We start from the raw sequence: 21349 nt of genomic DNA on the forward strand, positions 1-21349 counted from the left end.
TTGGCCTTTAATGGATAGGACATAGATATGAAAGGGGGAAGAAGACATGCAGGAAATTGTCACAGGTCGGACTCGAACCCTGGACCTTCTGCGTCGAGGAATAAACCTCTACATATGTGTGCCTGCTCTACCAACTGAGCTAACCCGGCCACTGTTTGCATTTCTTTAAACCAATCACAATCGTCTTGGGCGGCGCTAAGCTCCGGACGCAATGACGGTGGCTCTGCAAAATAGTCTCGGGAAGGAACTTGTTTTAGTGGAACATTTGCGCGCCGCAAAAGAAAACGCCACATGCAGTATTCACACAATACAGTAACGTGAGGTATTTAAATCAGCTGAATATTGGTTATTTGCTCTTACCAGTGTATCCAGTAAATGAACTCGTCGTCGATCTCGTTTTTGATTCTATTGTATTTGCTGTATGTAATTGTAAACATCTGCTTGTTGTCTTTAAGTCTTACGTGTTATTCAAACCAAATGTAGGCTTCAGAAGGAGGGGTCAGACGACAGCACACCCTCCTCCGAGCAGGCCGTTGTGCACGTGAAGGGCGAGGAGGAGCACGGAGGCATGCGCGTGAAGGGGGAGAGTACAGAGAGCGAGCTGGATGAAGAGGAAGAGGAAGACGACGCCATCCAGCTGAGGGAGTGCGACGAAGAGGAGAGCGGGAGCTACACGCAGGTTCGTGTGTGAACGCAACGCTTCTCTCTGAATGGGCTTCATTAACCACAAAAAGTCCCAGTGTATCTCAGCAGCTCCACACACTCACTCCCACCTGCTGATATTCTAAGATAGTGATTTGAAATAGTGAGCCAAAAGTGAAAGAAATGGTTGAAAGCTACAGCTTCTGCCTCGCCAAGGCGTATTAGTATGACTTCAAAGAAATCCAACTTAAATGTTAACAGTTATAAAATATAATTAAAGCTGCAAGCAGCGATGACGGGCCCTCGCTCCTTGCCCAGGGTGTACTGGCAGACGCAACATCACATGTAGACCACACATTCTAAGTTTCATGTAAATCGGAATAACTTTTGCCAAGATACAACCGTTCATGTTTTAACAGCCACCTACAGGAAGTTGTTCCTCTATAACTTGCGCATTGTTTAAGCTTTCAAAATTCTTTTGATAATTTTTGTCATGAGGGTCCACCGAGTCTACGTGTACATTTTTGTGCATATGGGACTCACGCTCTAGGAGGAGTTAAAAAAAAAGTAGGTTTCGCTCAAAGCGAATTTGCTAATTGCTAACTCATTGGCACATGAGGAACAAATGTCTTAAGTTTTGTGTCCATCGGAATAGCCGTGTGCAAGATACAACCGTTCCTGTTTCGACACCCACCTACAGGAAGTTGGTCCTTGTAACTTGCGCATTGTTTTAGCTATTAAAATTCTTTTGATAACTTTTTGTCACGAGGGTCCTCTGAGTCTATATGCCAGTTTTCGTGCCGATCGGACTCACGCCCCAGACAGAGTAGGTTTCCCATATATCAATATTTGGCTGATTAATTAAAAAAAAAGAAAAAACGGCGCCATCTAATGGCCGATTGATGCCAAGTTTGGCACAGATGCTAAACTGGCCATGACGAACAACCTTGTCAAGTTTCGGGGCAATCGGAACAATTGTTGCCAAGATAACGCAACTTCCTGTTTAGACACGAAGTTGCTGTAATTTGCGCATTTTTTCAACTATCAAAATTCTCTGGATAACTTTTGTCATGAGGGTCAACAGATACTACCTGCAAAGATTCAAGAAGATTGAAATCACGGCCTAGGACGAGTTCGAAAGAATGTAAAACATATGAAAAATGCATAATTAAAAATGGCCGCCTTCCGTTTGGGGTGAGCTAATGAAGGTAAATGGGAAATATGTCCGCAATGATTAGAGCAATATGGGTATTAAATCTGGTGAAGATCGGAGCAACTATGTCCAAGTTAAGGCCTTCTTTACGGTTCAGTTTCTAAACCTAATCAAGGGCTTTGTTAAAATCAGTTGCAAACAACGCATGTAAAGCCTACTGCTTCCTACGCAAGGAAGCAATTCAACTGGGAACGCTGGGTGTCTGGCCAGAGTCTCATGCAAAAAAGTGAAGAAAATTAAAGGTGCAGTAGGTAAGACTTATAAAACTAACTTTCTGTCATATTAGCTGAAACTGACCCTATGTTCCAGTAGAACTACATGAAGCAATCCAGCTCCTCTGGCGGACTACAGCCTGTAGTGCGATTAGCAAAAATCCACCGCTCCCTGTTCGGATGCACCAATCAGGGCCAGGGGGGGTGTCTAACTGCGTGTCAATCACTGCTCATGCACACGCATTCATTCTCCCTTGTGGGGGAAGGGGCTTAGGAGACCATTTTGGGCTTCAGCAGAAAGGGGGGGGGAGGAGGGACTGAGAAGTTGTGGATGTTCAAAATCAAGTCCTGGATCTTCCCAATCCTACCTACAGCACCTTTAAATTGCATTCATCATAATGGTCTTAAAAAGTCTTAAATTTGACTTGATGAAACCTGTAGAAACCCTGTAACAGCTACTTAAAAACCTTAGAACATGATAGGTGGGGTCGATTTAGGGGCACGTCAGATAGGAACGCTGGGGTACGTCAGATTAAAAAAAAAATAGGGAAGCACTGCTCCAAGGTCTCAGGCCAGTCTTCAACTCAGGACATTTTGGTTACGCAGAATCATCCCACAGAGGGATGAATCACACAAATGCATCATCAGCCGACCTCTCGCTGTTATCTATTTCACTGTGTTTTGCTCTGTTACAGATGTTGTTCTGTGTTAGATATCTGACTCATCAACGGTTGGACTGTTACTTAGGTCCAAACCTTGAAATGGCTTCAGGTGTTTTTTTTCACCCTCGCACAATTTTTTTTCCCTCACGTAGAAATCCTGAGCTGCATCGCGTTTGCGTATCACTCTTTGTATGTACTTCTGTTGATCCGGAATACATTGTGGATAATGTAGGCAATAAGGGGAAGAAAAAAAAAGAATGCATATCTCTTGTTCTGCTGCATCGATTTGAATCCTATTTTATTAAAAAAAATGTTGAACTGTCCATCACAAGACCAACAATGTTCTAGTAATGCATTGCTAAAAGGAGTCCTCTTTTAACCCTTGTGTTGTTTTTAATAGCAGAAATATGGGTTTCTTTTAACCAAATTGCCCAAAAGTGACATGGATGTACCTTGTAGATAGATAGATAGATAGATAGATAGATAGATAGATAGACATTTGTTGATCCTTTCAGAAATTCATCTTGCACCATACAGCTCATCAGACAGACAGACAGACAGACAGACAACAGACCATAGACAAAAAACAGGACCACTAACTTGCTGGCCATTTTTGTTTGTCCCTGACAAAGACAAATACCAAGCAATGGAGCAGAAAGTTAAAATACTGTCAACAAAAGAGCGATAGAAACTGTCGTTTTCTACTCTGAACTGTCTCAACTTCTGCAAAACCCAAACAACATTTAATAAAAAAAATGATGATTATTTCCATTCAATTTTGGGTGTTTTATTAAATTTTATAGCTTTTCCAAAAAAAAGTAATTGTTTCGAAAGTTTTACAGTCTGTGACCCACTCAACATCCTTTGATCTTAACTAATAGTCAAAATAATTCAGAATTTCTGCTTTTTTTTTAACTAAAAAATGTGGTATAATGCCATATAAATTAGGTTTATTGACCATGAATTTAAAAAAAAAAAAAAAAAAGCGTTCAAAATCATTGGAGGAAAAAAAAAAGGGGACAAAAACGTCGAAAAAGGTTTTTCAATTTTTGACCCGGAACGACAACAAGTTCATGGTCGACGGGAAGGCAACACGAGCGTTAAAGATTAGCAGGAGTGCTGACAGAGATGTCTTCCACACATAGCCTACACGCTTCAATGCTTCTTCTTTTTTCTCCTGCCTCCTCACGCCCAAATAGACCGCTCTGACCCGTGTTCACTGTGGGGGGGCGTTTGTGCTTCAGGATGAATGGATCAGTCCGTATAACTGAATGATTTTTTTTTATTTTACAAGTACAGGATGAGTCATTAAAAGAAAAGCTTTGACATTTTACAGAAACAGAAAAGGGTAGGATTTGAATATAAATGAATTGCACATTTCATTTTGTGTGACGTATATATATATATGTTAATATATATATGTATGTATGTATATATGTATATACAGTATGAGAGAGCCTCGCCGCTGGGTGTCCAGTAGAACTTTAGCAGCAGGCAGACTGACACACACACAAGTGCTGAGGCTTCAGTGACATCACCAGCTGGTGACTCAACCACTGGACTCATTGCTGTGTGTCTTCTGTACGTCTGTATGTCTTGAAGAGTGTGTGTTTAGTGTCCACCCACACGATGAGTCATGCAGTTCGCAGCAGGGAGCACAGCAACACTCCCTATATATAGAAACTACAGAATGTGAGTGTGAGTGTGTGTGTGTGTGTGTGTGTGTGTGTGTGTGTGTGTGTGTGTGTGTGTGTGTGTGTGTGTGTGAGAGAGTGAGTTCGTCTGCAGAATTTGGACAAACCTTAAAATCACTCTATGGAGGTTGATGATCAGTCAAGTTTTCAGGAAAAGTTCCATGAAAACTAAACACAAATGTAATAGTTCCGATCGGTCAAACGATCAGTCAGTATGTGTGTTGCCATGTTTTTATACGCTGATGTTTATGAAATTATACAACATTTAGAATTATAGTCATTTCTGTGTGTGTGTGTGTGTGTGTATGATGATGATGATGGGGAGAGAGGGGAGGGGTGTTGGTGTTAAGCATGCTGCCCTGTTTTCCGCACACACACACACACACACACACACACACACACACACACACACACACACAAACACCTCGATTGCAGTGAATGGACTGATCCCGGATTCATCCTGCTATGAATCATAACTTTCTCTCTGTCTCTCTTTCCCTTCCCATCAGGCCTTGCAGCAGCTGGGTGTGTTCCAGTCCTTGTTGCCCCATAGACCTCTGGGAAGAGCGCAGTCGTCCCCTGCAGCCACTGTCAATCCCATCAAACACCTCTTCACTACAGGTCAGTGTTTGGTGTGCACATCTGGTTTGTTATCGGACGAGAGTTTGACATCAGCAGTGTCAGTCCGCCTACTGTAAGACACCATGTTTGTTGCCTAGCAACAAGGAGCCGCAGAACAGTTGGCTGACGGTCCGGGTGAGCTACAGTATGTGAACTGACAGAAGCGTTTTTGTCTATTGTAGCTAATTTCCTGTATCCTGGAATATATTTGGTCGCGTTCAAGTATGAAGATGAATATGTTTTGCTTCAGCTTTTCTGCATTCATTTGCTGTTGCCGTGGTTTGCTGTTAGAACGAACCCAGTATTTGAACATTGGTTTTAGATTGAAAGCCCTCCAGGAGCTCAGGGACAGAACCCTAATGTAATGCTATTTTTGAGTGTTACAAATGTGGTTCATTTTCTTGTTTCTTGTTCCTTTGATAATAGCTTGGGATTTTTTGTTTTGTATTTATTTCCTTTTCCTTTTGAGGTGGGAAGATTTAATCAAATAAATTTTGATGAAGGACCCTATTTTCCTATGTTACTGTGTCTAAGTGACTGGAACAACAATCTTTGACACTGGTCCAGTATTAAGAGAGATCGCTGCAGTCGGCAGCGGAGAAACAAGCTACAATGTAAGCTAATAGGGCAATTGTCCAGCTTGTATTTACCTTCACAAAAGTGCTGGTTTTGCCGCTGACAGACTCAGATTAGTATTCTAAGTGTCTGACAACATTATGGAAAGGATTTCTAAGGAAGATATTAAAGAGTAAGATCCTTTTTATGAACATAAAACCTCTGCAAAATGTCATTTTAGCAGCGTCAAATACAATTCAATCAAAGTCAGAAACAAAATAAAACTATGAAAAGCCGTTTTGGGTCGTCTTTCTACTTTTCCAACCGTCACAACTCTAGTTTTGGTTGAAATAAACACATAGTTTACCGATTTACAAGAAAGGTCTCAAAGAGCTTTTAAAGGTCTATCTCTGAAGGGATCCTTTCAATAATGTTGTCAGACACTTAGAATACTAATCTGAGTCTGTCAGCGGCAAAACCAGCACTTTTGTGACGGTAAATACAAGCTGGACAATTGCCCTATTAGCTTACATTGTAGCTTGTTTCTCCGCTGCCGACTGCAGCGATCTCTCTTAATACTGGACCAGTGTCAAAGATTGTCATCACTTAGACACAGTAACATAGGAAAATAGGTTAAAAAAATGGTAGTTACCCGTTAACAGAAACATTTGTTTGCAGCCTTGTTTCCGTTTTAAAGTGGATTTTTTTAAAAGCCACTTTGTCATCTCCACCATGTAAAGATACACACGCAATCAAAATGAAAATGTGTGTGTGTTTGTTTAGCAGGCGGTCTCCACCCAAGTGTCAGAGAAACATATATATAACCTCTGTGAATGATGAGTCCTGATTACTTGCGATGTAAATAGTGGATTGAGATTAGGCATTCAAAGTGTGTGTCACATTCCAGGTTCTTACTCAAGTGTGTCTACTGAGTACAAAGTATTGTATGTGTCACACACATTTCACTGGTAGCTACTGACATCTTGTGGTGCTTATTTCTTACTACAAGATACACTGTGGAGGACCACGCGTGTTTTTATACTGGGGAAATTATAGTATTTTATAGGGTTGCACAATATGTGTTTTTTAATGTCATCGCAATATCAACTGGCGCAATAACAATGTCACGAAAGGCTGTGACATATTGCGAAAGACACTAACAGAAAATATCAGTAGAAAATAGCACTTTAAAGTGTAACTTCCTTTTTTTTAGTGCTGCCTTTTATGTATTTGAGCCAGAATACTGAAAGCTGCAGAAATGCAGAGCTGAGCACACTTTAATACCTGTTTATTTATCACGAGTAATGTCGTTTTCGCCATATCGCATATTTTCCTCATGTCGTGCAACCCTAATAATTTATTTGTATGTTATAATGTTGCCATTTTCTGTATATTCAAATATTTCTCTATTTTTTTTACCCACGGTTCCAGCTTTTAATTTTTACAGGCTATTCTTGGATTATTAGTATTTATCTCTCTCTCTCTCTCTCTCTCTCTCTCTCTCTCTCTCTCTCTCTCTCTCTCCAGGGCTTGTGTACGACAGTCTGATGTTAAAGCATCAGTGTGTTTGTGGCAATGCTCACATCCACCCAGAGCATGCTGGGAGGGTACAAAGCATCTGGTCCAGACTGCAGGAGACGGGCCTGCTGGGCCGCTGTGAGGTATGCACACACACACACACACGCACACACACACACACGCACACACACACACACACGCACACACACACACACACACACACACACACACACACACACACCACGCACACACAAAGACTTCATGTAAATATCTGTTTCCATCACACTAAACACATCTTCTCTGTATCTATACACCAAAGTTTCATTTTCCATCTCATTAAAAAGTGGTTTACAATAGTAAAGTGATTCGAGCAATTGCCAAATATCTGTTCTGTTTTTTTTCTTTTTTTCTCATGTGCAAATTAAAAATGTTCAAACTCCTTACTCAGTCTCTCTCTGTCTCTGTCTGTGTGTGAACAGAGGATTCGGGGGCGTAAAGCGTCTCTGGATGAGATCCAGTCTGTCCATTCAGAGTTCCACACTCTGCTGTATGGAACCAGTCCGCTGAATCGACACAAACTGGACCACAAGAAGCTGCTGGGTAACTGTCTGTCTGTCTGTCTGTCTGTCTGTGTGTCGTCTGTGTGTCTGTCTGAGTGACCTACTGTATATCCCTAGATAGTTAGTACTTTCACAAGCATGTCAAGTCCTTGTCCCACACTCGTTTTTCCACATTATTTCTCAGATTTTAGGATTTGCTATCATTCATGGAAATATCCAAGAAGCAAGCCACATTAAGTAATTACTCGTCATTCAGCCACCTACAAAGAAACGCCAGACTGAACCTGAAAATAAGAAACGTTGTTTTTGCAGAAAAGTGGCTTCAGGAGAGACCCTGGCTCCAGACCGATGACAACCGGACTGAGATGTGGTGCAAAATATGCTGTGAAAATCCCAATCTCGCATGAAAAAACATTTCAGTCATCCAGCTTTTAAAAAGCACGACAAGAGTAATGAGCACATGAACATAGTGCAAACTATTGATAACAGGCGCATCCAGAGTCAGACATCCCCTCATCCTCTTAACAGGTGGCGGGACAAAATAAATGAGGAACAGCGTCAAGCACTGTGTTAATATGTTTCTGTTGGCCTTTCACAAAGCGAAACATGCACGTCCTATGCGCTCATACAGTATGAGGAGGATATCCCGCTTTTCAAAAGGCTTGGAAGTCAATGTCGGGACCGCATACCACTCACGAGAAGGGGGCACAATCAGCTCAAAGTTGAGTGAAAAATTAAAGGTTGCTGAATTTTGGGGTGTGCTCTTTGACAGATCAGAAGACATAACAAAAGTGGTGCCGGAAATTGTGTACGTTGTGTCGGTGTCCAGCCGACAGATTTCCTCGGATGAATTCATTTGGGTGTTTAATCGAGCGGCGCAGGACATCGTGGACGGGCTAGTTCAGTTATTCCATGCCTGTGGTGTAGGGGATGAGTGGAAGAAGAAGTTGGTGTCGGTAATGGGGTCTTTCCTAAATTACGTCAGATTGTGGCCATCGGGGATTCCCTTTTGCGCATATTGTGTACCGCCCACACCCCTGGAGAACTGCGCCAAATCTGATCGCATGGTTCCATACTGTGCAACCTTTAATTGCTCCGTTGTAGAGGCGAACCTGCCCTTCCCAGCCGACCGTGTTGAACTGAAAGGGCAGCCTTCCCGCTGGAAACGACAGCTGTTGTGACGTCATTTTATGGTGCGCGCACGCGCCTCGCACCGGGAAGCGATATTACGAATCCTACTATGACCACACCAAGACCCGCCCTTCAATCACCGCTATTGGCCAGGCGTCCATGCTTACGCAAGGTAACATAACCCCATTTGTTCAGGTCCTATCCCCTGACCTATCCGCTATCCTAACCTTAACCACTCGAGGAGAAATGCCTAACCCCAACCAATCGAGCTGCTTCATAGGGCGGGTCTTGGCGTGGCCATAGTAGGATTCGTAATTTTGACACCGGGGACACCGCAGCTACCAATAAACCTTGCTTAAGGGGACAGAGCGTTTAAAAAGCAGTGGCACCTACACTTTGGTACGCTCTGCCTTGCGGAGGCCTCTATTTTTTTTCTTTCAAAAGCAGCTAAAGACATCTTTTTAGTCAGGCGTTAGCTGATTATTGATTGTATTACAATATATTTTAATGTTCCTTTTTTTTGTGATTTATTGTAATTCTCTTTGGGTATCGATTACATTTATTTGACATGCAAAGCACTTTGGGACTCTGTGATAAGTGCCATATAACTCAACTTATTTAATTTGAACAATAAATCTGTAATGCTGCTTGTCTGTAATGCATACTGACTCACACACTACATAATCTGTAACATCTACTCTGATTGGTTGTTTCAGGTCCAATCAGCCAGAAGATGTATGCGGTTCTTCCCTGTGGAGGAATAGGGGTAAGGCTATCTCTCTCTGCTTGCCCGTCAGTCCATCTCTGTCTATTTGTCAGTGTATGAGTGTTTTAGCTCTGGTTTGAGCTCTGTGCCCCCCCACCCCACCCCGCAGGTGGACAGCGACACGGTGTGGAACGAGATGCACTCGTCAGCGGCGGTCCGCATGGCGGTCGGCTCAGTCATCGAACTGGCCTTCAGAGTGGCGTCAGCAGAGCTGAAGGTAACACAAGGGGAAATACACACCAGTGGACACAGTTTTCTGAAAATAAACATTACACATTGTCTGACCTGTCCCTCACTCTCTGTCCGTTTTTGTACTAGAATGGCTTTGCAGTGGTGCGTCCACCCGGTCACCATGCTGAGGAATCCACTGCCATGTCAGTACACCCACAAGATTATTGTTACACCACTAGACATCACATTCTAACTGACTAACTGTTTGTATCACTCTTTGTATGTACGTACATTTTGTGTGTGTGTGTGTGTGTGTGTGTGTCTGTGTGTGTCTGTGTGTGAACAGGGGGTTTTGTTTCTTTAATTCAGTAGCCATCACTGCCAAGCTGCTGCAACAGAAACTAGGAGTGGGCAAGATCCTCATTGTGGACTGGGTGAGTAGCTCTGACACACACACACACACACACTGACACACACTGACACACACACACACACACACACACACACACACACACACACACACACACAGCTTTAACTTTTCTATTATACTGATTTTTATCGTCTACAGTGGTCTGGCTAGTCCACATAGCATTTGGGGATGGGAGGAAAACTTGCTGTGGTTTAATGGTATTTCCTTAAACCAATCACAATCGTCGTAGGCGGCGCTAACCTCTGCACAAAGCCGCTGCAAAATAGTAGTGCGAGAGACAACTCAGATTGAACAGATAGTCTAGCTAGCTGTCTGGATTTACCCTGCAGAGATCTGAGGAGCAGTTAACCATAGTCCTCAGAAATCTACCAAATTTAAAATGGAACGTCAAGGATATAGACGACTATTAGGCTAACTATTCATATCATAGGAGGCAAAAAGAAATATAAGTACCGTAAGCCAAAAAACCCTCAACACTCAATAGCTGCAGCTGAAATTCCTGCTGTTTTTTCTGCAAAGATAAACAGTACACCTTTAGATATTTGACTACAATGTATATACAAACATACAGTCATAAATACCCGTACTTTATGTAGCTAAACTATTACTTGTGGAGAAATTGGACTTAACAACATTAACTCATTAACAAAGGGCGCTTTCACACCTGCCTCGTTTAGTTTGGTTGAATCGAACTAGAGTTTGTTTGCCCCGCTGGCGCGGTTCGTCAGGGCAGGTGAGAACGCAGCAATCAAACTCTGGTGCGCACCAAAAGCGGACCAAACAAATGTACCGAGACCTGCTTAAAGAGGTGGTCTCGGTACGCTTTCAATCAAACTCTGGAGCGGTTCGTTTGCGGTGAGAACGTGATCCGTACTCGAACCGCACCAACTATACATACTCCGCAAGTCTGAGCTAATGCCTCCTGTAGTCAGGTTGGTTCAGCAGTCTGCGATGCAGCAGCTCGCAGTGTTTCTATCACAGAAATAGACTGTGGTCAAGCTCGCCGTCCGTCACTCGTATCTCCGTGGTCACACCAGCCGCCGCTAAAATTGGAGACAGACGCCGGGCAGACCAGAGCGAAGTCTCGGTGACCAGAGCAGACGTAGTAACGTCTCTCGCGAAACAATATCTGATTATTTTAATAAAATGAGCTGGTTTAACGATGGAGATGCAAGACATATGCACTAGTCCAGAACACCGGACCTTCTTCCTGTATTTACTTTCTTGCTCCCGCCCCCCAGACACATCCGACCAATAAAAGGAGTTGGACGTTCTTGCGTGATTTGTAATGACTCATTTTGGTACGCTTGGATTTTTCCAGGTGTGAAACCAAACCCAACCACACCGAACCGAAATCGCTCCAAGTTTACTAACTCACCAACTGATTCGGACCAAAGCAAACGAACTACAGGTGTGAAAACGCCCCTAAAAACGGAACATTACCAGTGAAATGATTCTGAAACTTAAATACCGACTATTATACAGGAGCTATTTATTGTACATTATCATAAACACACTGTCAGACTAAACGGCCTTAAACCAGATGACTCTTTTTTTTCACCATATAATTGGACTATGTTTTAGGGCTGGATCCAAATATTCGACTATTTGGATTTTCGTTCGATTTTCAATTTTGGGATTAGAATATTCATTTTTTCTTTTTGTTTAAGGAGCACTCCCACTGCCGCACGACCCAGTGACAATTCGCCTGATTTAGTTTGTGGGTCTGAATGTGCGCTGAGACTAGATCAGTTGCAGCCACCACCAAAGCTTCCAATATTCGCTGTTGATTAATACCCAAGCTTTGAAGCACAAAAATTGGTATTCGGGACAGCCGCACTTTTTGACTGAAGACAGATGACTGCATTTATTCACTGCTGTCGCAGTACTACACTTGATGTTAAAAGCCCATTAGTCTCAGCAGGCTTTTGTGCAGCCAAACAACAACTAATGTGGATAACTGTGTGTTCAGAGTGTCTGTATCATAACAGCCCATTGACCTTCTCTCTGATGCCACTGTGACCTGTCACTGCAGGACATTCACCATGGCAACGGCACCCAGCAGGCCTTCTACACTGACCACAACGTCCTCTACATCTCCCTCCATCGCTACGACGATGGAAACTTCTTTCCTGGCAGCGGAGCGCCTGAGGAGGTACGCGTGCACACCGCACACATACTCATTCACACACACACAAAGTAGAGGTGAGAATTCCGAAATAGTTAAACCAGTGTCACATGCCCCATGTTCTGAAAATTACTAATAACTTGAATTCAGTGTGTGGGTAACAAAAACACATAGTGTGTATTCTTGAGGCCTGATGAATGCCTTTCCTTCCTCACAAAACGTTGTTTATAAAGCCAGTTCATTAAAATATCAGCTAAACTTGGATTGCTTTCATTCTGCCTTTTGCTGGGACCTCCACCGGCTGTCGATCAGTGAAATAGCCTGAACATTTTTGGAAGACATTTGTTTGTGTTCATGTGCCTCCTCTGCATCTTGTTTCACCTATTTGTGTCTTGGGCTTTCGTCTTCTTCCGTGTGCACGTTCACTTACTGCGTGCTGGTACAAATAGAGATACCGTAACAAACAAAACAGCATCCAGCTCATAAAACACATGCCCCATAGTGATCAAACACTTTGGCAGCTGGTGATTATTTACCTTGGTGGGGCTCCGAGCACTGAGGACTTCTGCCTAACACTCCAGCAATGTTAGTGTCTGCATAGCTTGGTGCACTAAGCTTTGACTCTTTCTCCAGCTAGAAGACTGTTACATGTACTTAATAACTGAATCACAGAAGCAAACACACTCCATCCAACAGCTCAGCTTGGCTTCTGTATCTCTCTCGTCTCTCACTAAGCAGAAAGATCATCTAGAAAACAAACAAATTGGACTTGGAAAACAAGTTTTTCAACTTGGTTGTCATATTCGGGATTTCTGCCTGAAGCATAAAGCCATGCTATTGCTGTGACAGTTACAATAATGTAAATATGCATATAGTACTGTGAGACTGTCATATCATTAGCTTGTTGGTCTTTGATTGTATTTGTGCGTCAGAGGCTGAGAGAGAACTTTTGTTGGGGGTTGGGAGGGGTTGTCAAAAATTGTATTTGCAATGACAAAATGCATATAGTGCAGCTCAAAGGCGGCGACAGCCAAGAGTTTAGTCTACAATGCCGTTTTGCTATGGGCTGCCATCTGCTGGACCAGTGGAGTTCATTGATGGAGTGAGAAATACAAACGGGGTCAGCCTCCGTTGTGTGGGCTCCTGATTGGCTACTCAGCCAATCACTCATGAATCACAGTGTACTTGGTTTTAGTGTCCTTTTTACACCCATTTACTTGAATTAGATGGATGCAGGATCATTAGGAAAGAAAATCATGTTTGCAGTTAATTACATACTGTATAACTTAATTTGAATGATATTACAGCAATTAAAAAGTAAAAGCTAATCAACTTGCTGATTTCAAATATGTAATTATGAGTTAAGCTTGCTGACTCTGAATTAAGTTAATAACAACTCTCTCCCCCCTCTCTCCCTCCCTCTCTCTTTCTCTCCCTCCCTCTCTCTGTCTCTCTCTCTCCCTCTCCCTCCCTCCCTCTCGCTCTCTCTCTCTCCCTCCCTCTCTCTCTCTCTCTCTCTCTCTCTCTCTCTCTCTCTCTCTCTCTCTCTCTCTCTCTCTCTCTCTCTCTCTCTCTCTCTCTCTCTCTCTCTCTCTCCCTCTCCCTCTCTGTGTGTCTCTCTCTCTCTCTCTCTCTCTCTCTCTCTCTCTCTCTCTCTCTCTCTCTCTCTCTCTCTCTCTCTCTCTCTCCCTCTCTGTGTGTCTCTCTCTCTCTCTCTTTCTCTCTCTCCCTCTCTTTCTCTCTCTCTCCCTCTCCCTCTCTGTGTGTCTCTCTCTCCCTCTCTTTCTCTCTCTCTCCCTCTCTGTGTCTCTCTCTTGCTCTCTCTCTCCCTCTCTTTCTCTCTCTCCCTCTCTTTCCCTCTCCCTCTTTTTCTCTCTCTCTCTCCCGCTCCCTCTCTCTTTCTGTCCCTCTCTCTCTCTCTCCCTCTCCCTCTCTCTCCCTCTCCCTCTCTCTCTCTTTCTCTCTCTCTCCCTCTCTCTCTCTCTTTCCCTACCTCTCTCTCTCTCTCTCTCCCTCTCTTTCCCTCTCCCTCTCGTTCCCTCTCTTTCTCTCTCCCTCTCTCTCTCTCTCTTCCCCCCCCCTCTCTGCAGGTGGGATCAGGTGCAGGTGTTGGTTTTAATGTGAACATAGCGTGGACTGGTGGAGTAGAGCCGCCTATGGGTGATGTGGAGTACCTCACTGCCTTTAGGTAAACATGTTTAATATAATTATGTCTATCTATCTATCTATCTATCTCTCTCTATATATATATATATATATATATATATATAGCCTCATCAGTCAGACTCCACTCCCATAGTCAGAGTGGGATTTTAGGTACTGAATGCTAATGTACGCATGGTGCATTGTTAATAAATGCTGTCTACAAAAAATATTCCGAGCAGGTAAAATTCATGCAAGGAAGCAACAACGTGTGTGTGTGTGTGTGTGTGTGTGTGTGTGTGTGTGTGTGTAGGAGCGTGGTGATGCCCATCGCCCAGCAGTTCAGTCCAGATGTGGTCCTGGTGTCTGCAGGCTTCGACGCAGTGGAGGGTCATCAGTCTCCTCTGGGAGGATACAATGTCTCCGCCAAGTGTGAGTACTACACTGGTTACCATGGTGACCCGACCGAGGCAACTTTTGTGAACTCTATCACAATGGCACGACTGCCACATACTTTGAATAAGGGCTTAACGATTTGATCCACCGAAAATATTTGTAGGACATTTCATTATTATTAGTCCTACTAATTAGCCTTATTTTGACTGAGTGTTTCCTAACTGTGATGGGTGCGTGTTTGGTAGGTTTCGGTCAGCTGACGCAGCTGCTGATGGGTCTGGCGGGCGGGCGCGTCGTCATGGCGCTGGAGGGCGGTCACGACCTCACAGCCATCTGTGACGCGTCAGAGGCCTGCGTCGCTGCGCTGTTGGGAGACCCGGTGAGAGAGACAGACAGGATCATCATCAGTCATTATTACATGGTTTACTTTCAAACATAAATGGCCACCGTCCCTATGAACAATATGGTAATATGGCGCTGCCAGTAAGCCAAGCACCTCTGTCTTTAGTACGCTCTGTGGTGATTTGAGGCGACTAATACAAACAAGCAGCTACTTTTTTTCTTCTCGTTACAACGGTACTGTCCATTTGAATGTTAAAGGAACAGTTTAACGTTCTGGGAATTCATTCAGGACTTTGTTAGCATAGCTAGCATACAGACTGGAAATGGGGAAACAACTAGCCTGGTTCTCTCCAAAGAGGAAAAGAATACGCCTGCCAACACCTGTAAAGCTCACTCCTTGACACGTTGTCTCACCCTTACATGAGCTGAAATGTAAAACATCTGACAATTTGTATTCCAGGGTGTTACATGCTGGAATTATTTCTTAGCGAACAGCAGGTTAAGTGAATAACCGGGTTATGTTATGTACACACATTTATAGTGATATTTGACTGCTCACTTGACTCTTGAAAGAGCAGTGAACATGTTGAACTATTCCTTTAGATGCAAGCAGCTCACATGCACACACATACAGTTTGAGACAGAAGGTAGAGAAGCCTCCAGTCAGTGGTATTCTGGCCCTCAGTCATCAGCATTGTGTATTCAGTCTCGAACATAAAACACAGAAGTGGATTTCATGCCTTTCTTGTTAACGCACACTCTCTGTCTCTCTCAGTGTGACTCGGTGTTTCAGTGGCCTCAGGAGCAGCCGTGTCCAAAAGCCTGGGCCTCGCTGGAGAGAGTCATAGAGATCCAGAGTAAGAAACACACACACACACACACACACTCACACACACCAGGGTTTCCGTGGGGTGTTCTGGGTCTTAAATAATATCAAACAGGTCGCAATTTTCATGTAACGCTACCTCTGATGCTCATTGTAACAATTTTTTGTTTTTTTTTATTCCGTGGTGTTGTAGTTCTTTCTTTCGCTAGTCCAAATATAACTTGCTGTATTACGACAAGTGAGACCAACATGCAACTGTCATGAACCAGCTCAAATTTAAGACAAAAGAAGGGAGACCACACAGAATTAAGGTTTAAATTAAAGCCAATTTTATTGAACCCATAATTAATTATACGCAAATATTATTAAAATGTATATCAGTATCATCAGTGGTGTAGGGAGTGCATGAGTGTAAGTGAATGTGTGAATAATAAAGTAAACAAAACTCCAAATGTAACCAGGTGTAGACTACCACGCCTCTGCCTGCCTCCTACCCAGCTCACATGACATCACACAACTTATATTGCAGCCAATCAGCTTTCATATTATTGGCGCGAGTCTATTTCGGATGGTACCATAGGCTTTGGGGAAGTGCAAGTTTAGGGATACTTGGCTTGGAAAAGACTAAACTAGGGATTGAGTTTAAGTCAGTTACTAACAACGTATTTGAAGACTACTGCTTTTATGCAAGAAAGCAATTCATTTTGTTTTTTTTCTATATTCATGATATAGGTCTTAAATTGAATTTAATGGTCTTAAAAAGTCTTACATTTGACTTGGTGAAACCTGCAGAAACCCTCTCACACACACACACACACACACACATACATCCAGTGAGCTGCTACAACGTGTCCTGATCCTGTCTCTCTCTCTCTCTCTCTCTGTCCCTCCAGGTAAACACTGGTCTTGTCTCCAGAGTTTGTCTCAGACGAGCGGCCACTCGCTATTGGATAGTTCTCTCGGGGCTCAGGGCCAATCGGAGAAGGACGAGGCCGACACGGTCAGCGCCATGGCCTCCCTAAGTGTTGACGTCGAGCAGCCAGGCTCCGATCCTGACAACACAGAAACCAGCAGGTCAGCAGTGCACTGGGATAGCTTGGCGCCGTTATTAGCGGACTGAGAATCCGCCGTACAGACGTTTTTGTTGCTCTCGTGCCGAAGAAAGAACACGCAGGAACTAACACAAAAAAACATACAGCCGGATGCTTTTTCACCCAAAATATATAGTGTTTAAATCAGGATCTAATTAAACTAGGGAAGTGTAATGTTTTCTATTTTGAAATAGGCTACATTCTTTTGATCAATAAAGCATCAGTGATGTTGAATGTGTAACGGACCACCACGGTTTAGGCATGCATGTGAACCGTGGAATAATTGCAGGGTTTGACCTTCGTAGTGTAAAACGCGACACTAACGGGGCGCGGCAGAAAGACAGAGTGGGACGACGCCGCTTGTTCAGGGCAATGGTTTTCTTGCGTATGGTTTGCATCAGGTGTTAAAACAAACTGTACCAAAACACGGAATTTTGAGTATTTTGGCACAGAAAAAGAAGACTCCTGTTCCTGAAATTTGGATTCTGAATACGTGTGGTCCTCCAGGTTTCCTTCTTCAAACTCGCCGGGGCCGGGAAGCTACGATACCCATTAGCAGCATTAGCAGCACCCTGTGAGTTTATCAGCAGTATGTCCTGTATGTCCCTTACCGGCTAACGTAGTTCAAGATGGAGCATGAATATGGAGCGTCTACCCCAGTTTATGCGAATGCAAATGTAAAATTCCAAGCCAAAAGGAATACTTGGAATTGACGGTGGTGGTAAATATTCATGAAAAAGGACACGTTTGTAAACAGGCAACACAGATTTTAATAATGAACAACTAAACACGTTACACACTGGACCTTTAAGGCTTATTTTCACATTATAAGTCATGTTCATATAAGCCATGCATGTACTGTATAATATATATATGACTGAACATATCACCGCTTCTCAAACTCTGGACCAATGTCCACATCTGGACCAAACTGTAAGTAAATCTGGACCCAGTACATACTTTGTGTTATGAAAAATGTCTATTGATCAATTATGATGATTATGAATGATCAAAAGTTAGTGATGTTGAATCTACGCAGGGGAAAAATCGACAAAAAGGTTGAAAAAGGCAACAAAAGAACGACAAAAACATTGGAAAAAGCAACAACAAAAAAGTCGTAAAAAGGCCATAAAAATTTTTTTTAGAAGATTTTTTTTTTTTTTTTTTTTTTAACGGTACAAAATACCGGTAACCAAATTGGTCCAAAAGTTGAGTAGGAAAACGGAGAACTCAACTTGAATGTATTTTTCTTCAAAGTTTAAAGTGAGTTGATTGAATGTTATTTTGTGATTGCCAGTCATTTCGGCCCTCTGACCTGGAATAAAAATGAGATGCAGACCTTTGAGTGATGTGTTTGAGAACGCCTGGGATATATGTTGACGAGTGCTCTGAAATGTGACATTGTTTGATTTTGATCTGCCCTCAGGTCCACGGAGGAGCCGATGGAAGAAGAGCCTGTATTGTAGGAAGAGCTTAAACCACCGGAAAAAAAACAAACTCCAACACTCTCACCACCTTCTGGCCCCTCCTCTTCCTCTTCTTTTTCCCCTTCCTCCTCAGAGTGTGTGTAGGTACACACACAGAGTGGAAATGTGTTGTTGTGGAGGTCTCCGATTGGCTGAGGAGAACATTACGGAGGCAGTAGAAAAGGCCGGAGACTGTGAACAACGGACACATCTCTTTTCTACTGGTCCGTCAGCCCGAGGAGGAGCAGACGACTTGTTGGCATCTCCATGGAAACCTAGAGGAGGAGCGGGTCAGCAAGGAGACACGCAAGACCTGCATATTTACCACCTGTACACAGCACCACTCAAATTCTTTTTCCCCGAATCATTCTTCCGTCTTTCTATTTTGTCCCTACACCTCTGTTTCCACAGCGGGATGATGACTGTGGGGGAGGGGGAAAAAACATTTTGAATTTGGAATTCAAAATGTCAGACACCAAGTGGACGACTTGTCTTCTTGTCCGTCTGTCTGTCTGTCAGTCAGAGAGACAGGCCGAGCGAATGTGGGCTTGGCTGGCGCAGGAGGAGTAAACCTTTTTTTTTTTTTTTTTAGAATGAACAGAGGAGGAGGAGGAACTAGGTGCCTTTTAAAATAAAAAATGAAACACACACACACACACACACACAAAACGAGCCGTCCAGTCAGAAACCACAAAACACCGCCGCCGCAGCACCTCAACAAAACCAACCAGCCAATCAGGACTGAAGAAACACGTCGACGCACACACTCACACTGCTGTTGTTTCAGTCAGTCAGTTCATTTCTCAGTCTTTGTTTCTTCATCTGGATGCCTTAATTTGTTCTTATCTCACTATTTAGCAACCTTGAGAGAGACGGCTAGAGAGAATATCATGAGAGTTGATACAAATATATATTTCAGAAATGTATTAAAACTGCTAAGAATTGTATTTTTTTCTTTTCAATCGGACAATATTCATGCCAGGTACTCCCCAACAGACTTTTAATTCTGTTTTGGGAAGAAAAGCCTCTAAAGCCATCATTACACACTAGAAATCCCCAGTAAAAGTCTCCGTTGAATATATTAAGGTAATGTTAATAATGCTATTCAATCAGACTTTTATGGCATCTGGTGTTAAGTGTCTCAGGATCAGGCCTGTTATAGCAGTATTCATTGGGGGGGGGGAGGTGAAATACGTAAACCACCTCTCACTCACTCTGTCTCTCTCTTTCACTCATTTTTGGTTGAGAGTCATGTGACCTGAGCCCCGCCCCTTCTTCTCTAAAAGGGGATTGTGGGACGTTTATGAAACACTACAACGACCCTTTTTTTCCCCCCCTTTTTTTTAATAATTCCTCGTTGGTGTAAATACTGTCTCCTGTCCTGTTGCCCACGGTTAAGTCACAGCACACTCAGTGTGGTCACTTTTCTATATCTGTACATACATATATGTATAAAAACACAAAATACTTTCTCTTTTTGTATAAAAAAAAAAAGAAAAATAATATTCTATATATATATATATATGTATATGTATGTATATATGTGTGTGTATATATATATATATATATATGTATGTATATATGTGTATATATATATGTGTATGTATATATGTGTATATATATATATATGTGTATGTATGTATATATATATATATGTATATATATGTATGTGTGTATATATATGTATGTGTGTATATATATATATATATGTATGTATGTATATATATGTATGTGTGTATGTATATATATATATATATATATACATATATACATACATATATATATATACATATATATATATATATATATATATATATATATATATATACTGTTTAAACTGTTTTATCCAATCAAATTGGATTTATGAATATATTCTATTTGGAGATTTGATGTTTTAAAGGTTTGGCTGTTTGACAGGAAATAAGCACATGGTCTGATGTCATCAGTCCGCCGCCTGTTTGTTTGTTTGTTTGTTTGTTTGTGTGTTTACAGATGTTGAGGATGGCTGGATGTTGTCGTCGCAGTGGTTGTTGTAGTTGTTGGAGGTTGAACAGTGAGCCCCAGTTCCTCTGGCAGGACCAGGCAGGCAGTGCAGCCCTCCACAGGCAAACAGCAGGTCAAAGGTCACGTCAGTCAATAGGTTGGTCCAGTGCTGATGTCTTTTTGTCGTCCCAACGGGGAGTTCTCTTACCTTTCCGCGGCTTATGCCAGGGGTCTTCAACTGAGAGCGACGCAGCAGGGACCCCCCTACTACATAGATTGTATAAAATGAAGTTGCACATTGCGGTGTCTAAACTCATTACAAAGAGAAATAATGGTCGGACCAGGACAAGAGCAGTAGCTAACCAGAGTCCCAATGTTCAGAACAAATTTTGGTCAATCCTCCTGGTCAGTAAAAGGTATACACATATAGAATTCCTTATCCACGGAACTTAAATCCCAAACAGAACTAAAAGTGTTATACACAGAAGCCAAGTTATGGCTCAAACTAACAAAACAGAGATGTGAGCACTTATGGTGGCCCTTAGCTAGACAGTTTTTATTTGTATATATTTTTTTCTTCTTTCTTTCTTTATTTTCTGAGAATTGTATCTGTTTTTTTTGTTAAAGCCTGACCAGGGACAAGGACTACAAATTAGTGGAGGCTAGACGTCCTAAACCAGGGGTGATTCTAGGATCAGACCTGTAGGGGGGCTCAGCCCCTAATGAGAATGTGACACGGATACGGTGCCTTGCAAAAGTGTTAAGTTAAGTTTTAAATCGCCCATGTCCTAAACACCTTG

At 42.6% G+C, this 21349-nt stretch overlaps 1 protein-coding gene across 4 annotated transcripts in view; it reads left to right on the forward strand.

Moving 5' to 3' along the window:
- The window catches only part of hdac5 (histone deacetylase 5), a 72752-nt gene extending 53239 nt beyond the window's left edge, over nucleotides 1–19513 (forward strand). For 3 of the 4 annotated variants that reach the window (XM_078269264.1, XM_078269265.1, XM_078269266.1), the window contains 15 exons: nucleotides 484–679; nucleotides 4933–5044; nucleotides 7127–7260; nucleotides 7597–7717; nucleotides 9525–9574; nucleotides 9684–9791; nucleotides 9893–9948; nucleotides 10092–10179; nucleotides 12211–12330; nucleotides 14394–14491; nucleotides 14759–14877; nucleotides 15087–15220; nucleotides 15959–16040; nucleotides 16903–17083; nucleotides 18527–19513. In XM_078269264.1, coding sequence (XP_078125390.1) covers nucleotides 484–679; nucleotides 4933–5044; nucleotides 7127–7260; nucleotides 7597–7717; nucleotides 9525–9574; nucleotides 9684–9791; nucleotides 9893–9948; nucleotides 10092–10179; nucleotides 12211–12330; nucleotides 14394–14491; nucleotides 14759–14877; nucleotides 15087–15220; nucleotides 15959–16040; nucleotides 16903–17083; nucleotides 18527–18566 — 1639 coding nt within the window. In that variant the 3' untranslated portion in view covers nucleotides 18567–19513. Of the gene's footprint in view, nucleotides 1–483; nucleotides 680–4932; nucleotides 5045–7126; nucleotides 7261–7596; nucleotides 7718–9524; nucleotides 9575–9683; nucleotides 9792–9892; nucleotides 9949–10091; nucleotides 10180–12210; nucleotides 12331–14393; nucleotides 14492–14758; nucleotides 14878–15086; nucleotides 15221–15958; nucleotides 16044–16902; nucleotides 17084–18526 lie in introns of those variants that run through there. The other variant, XM_078269267.1, reaches the window with a different exon arrangement.
- The last annotated feature ends 1836 nt before the right edge of the window (nucleotides 19514–21349 follow it).

The sequence above is a fragment of the Sander vitreus genome, chromosome 15 (genome assembly GCF_031162955.1).
Source record: "Sander vitreus isolate 19-12246 chromosome 15, sanVit1, whole genome shotgun sequence".
NCBI classification, from domain to species: Eukaryota; Metazoa; Chordata; class Actinopteri; order Perciformes; family Percidae; genus Sander; species Sander vitreus.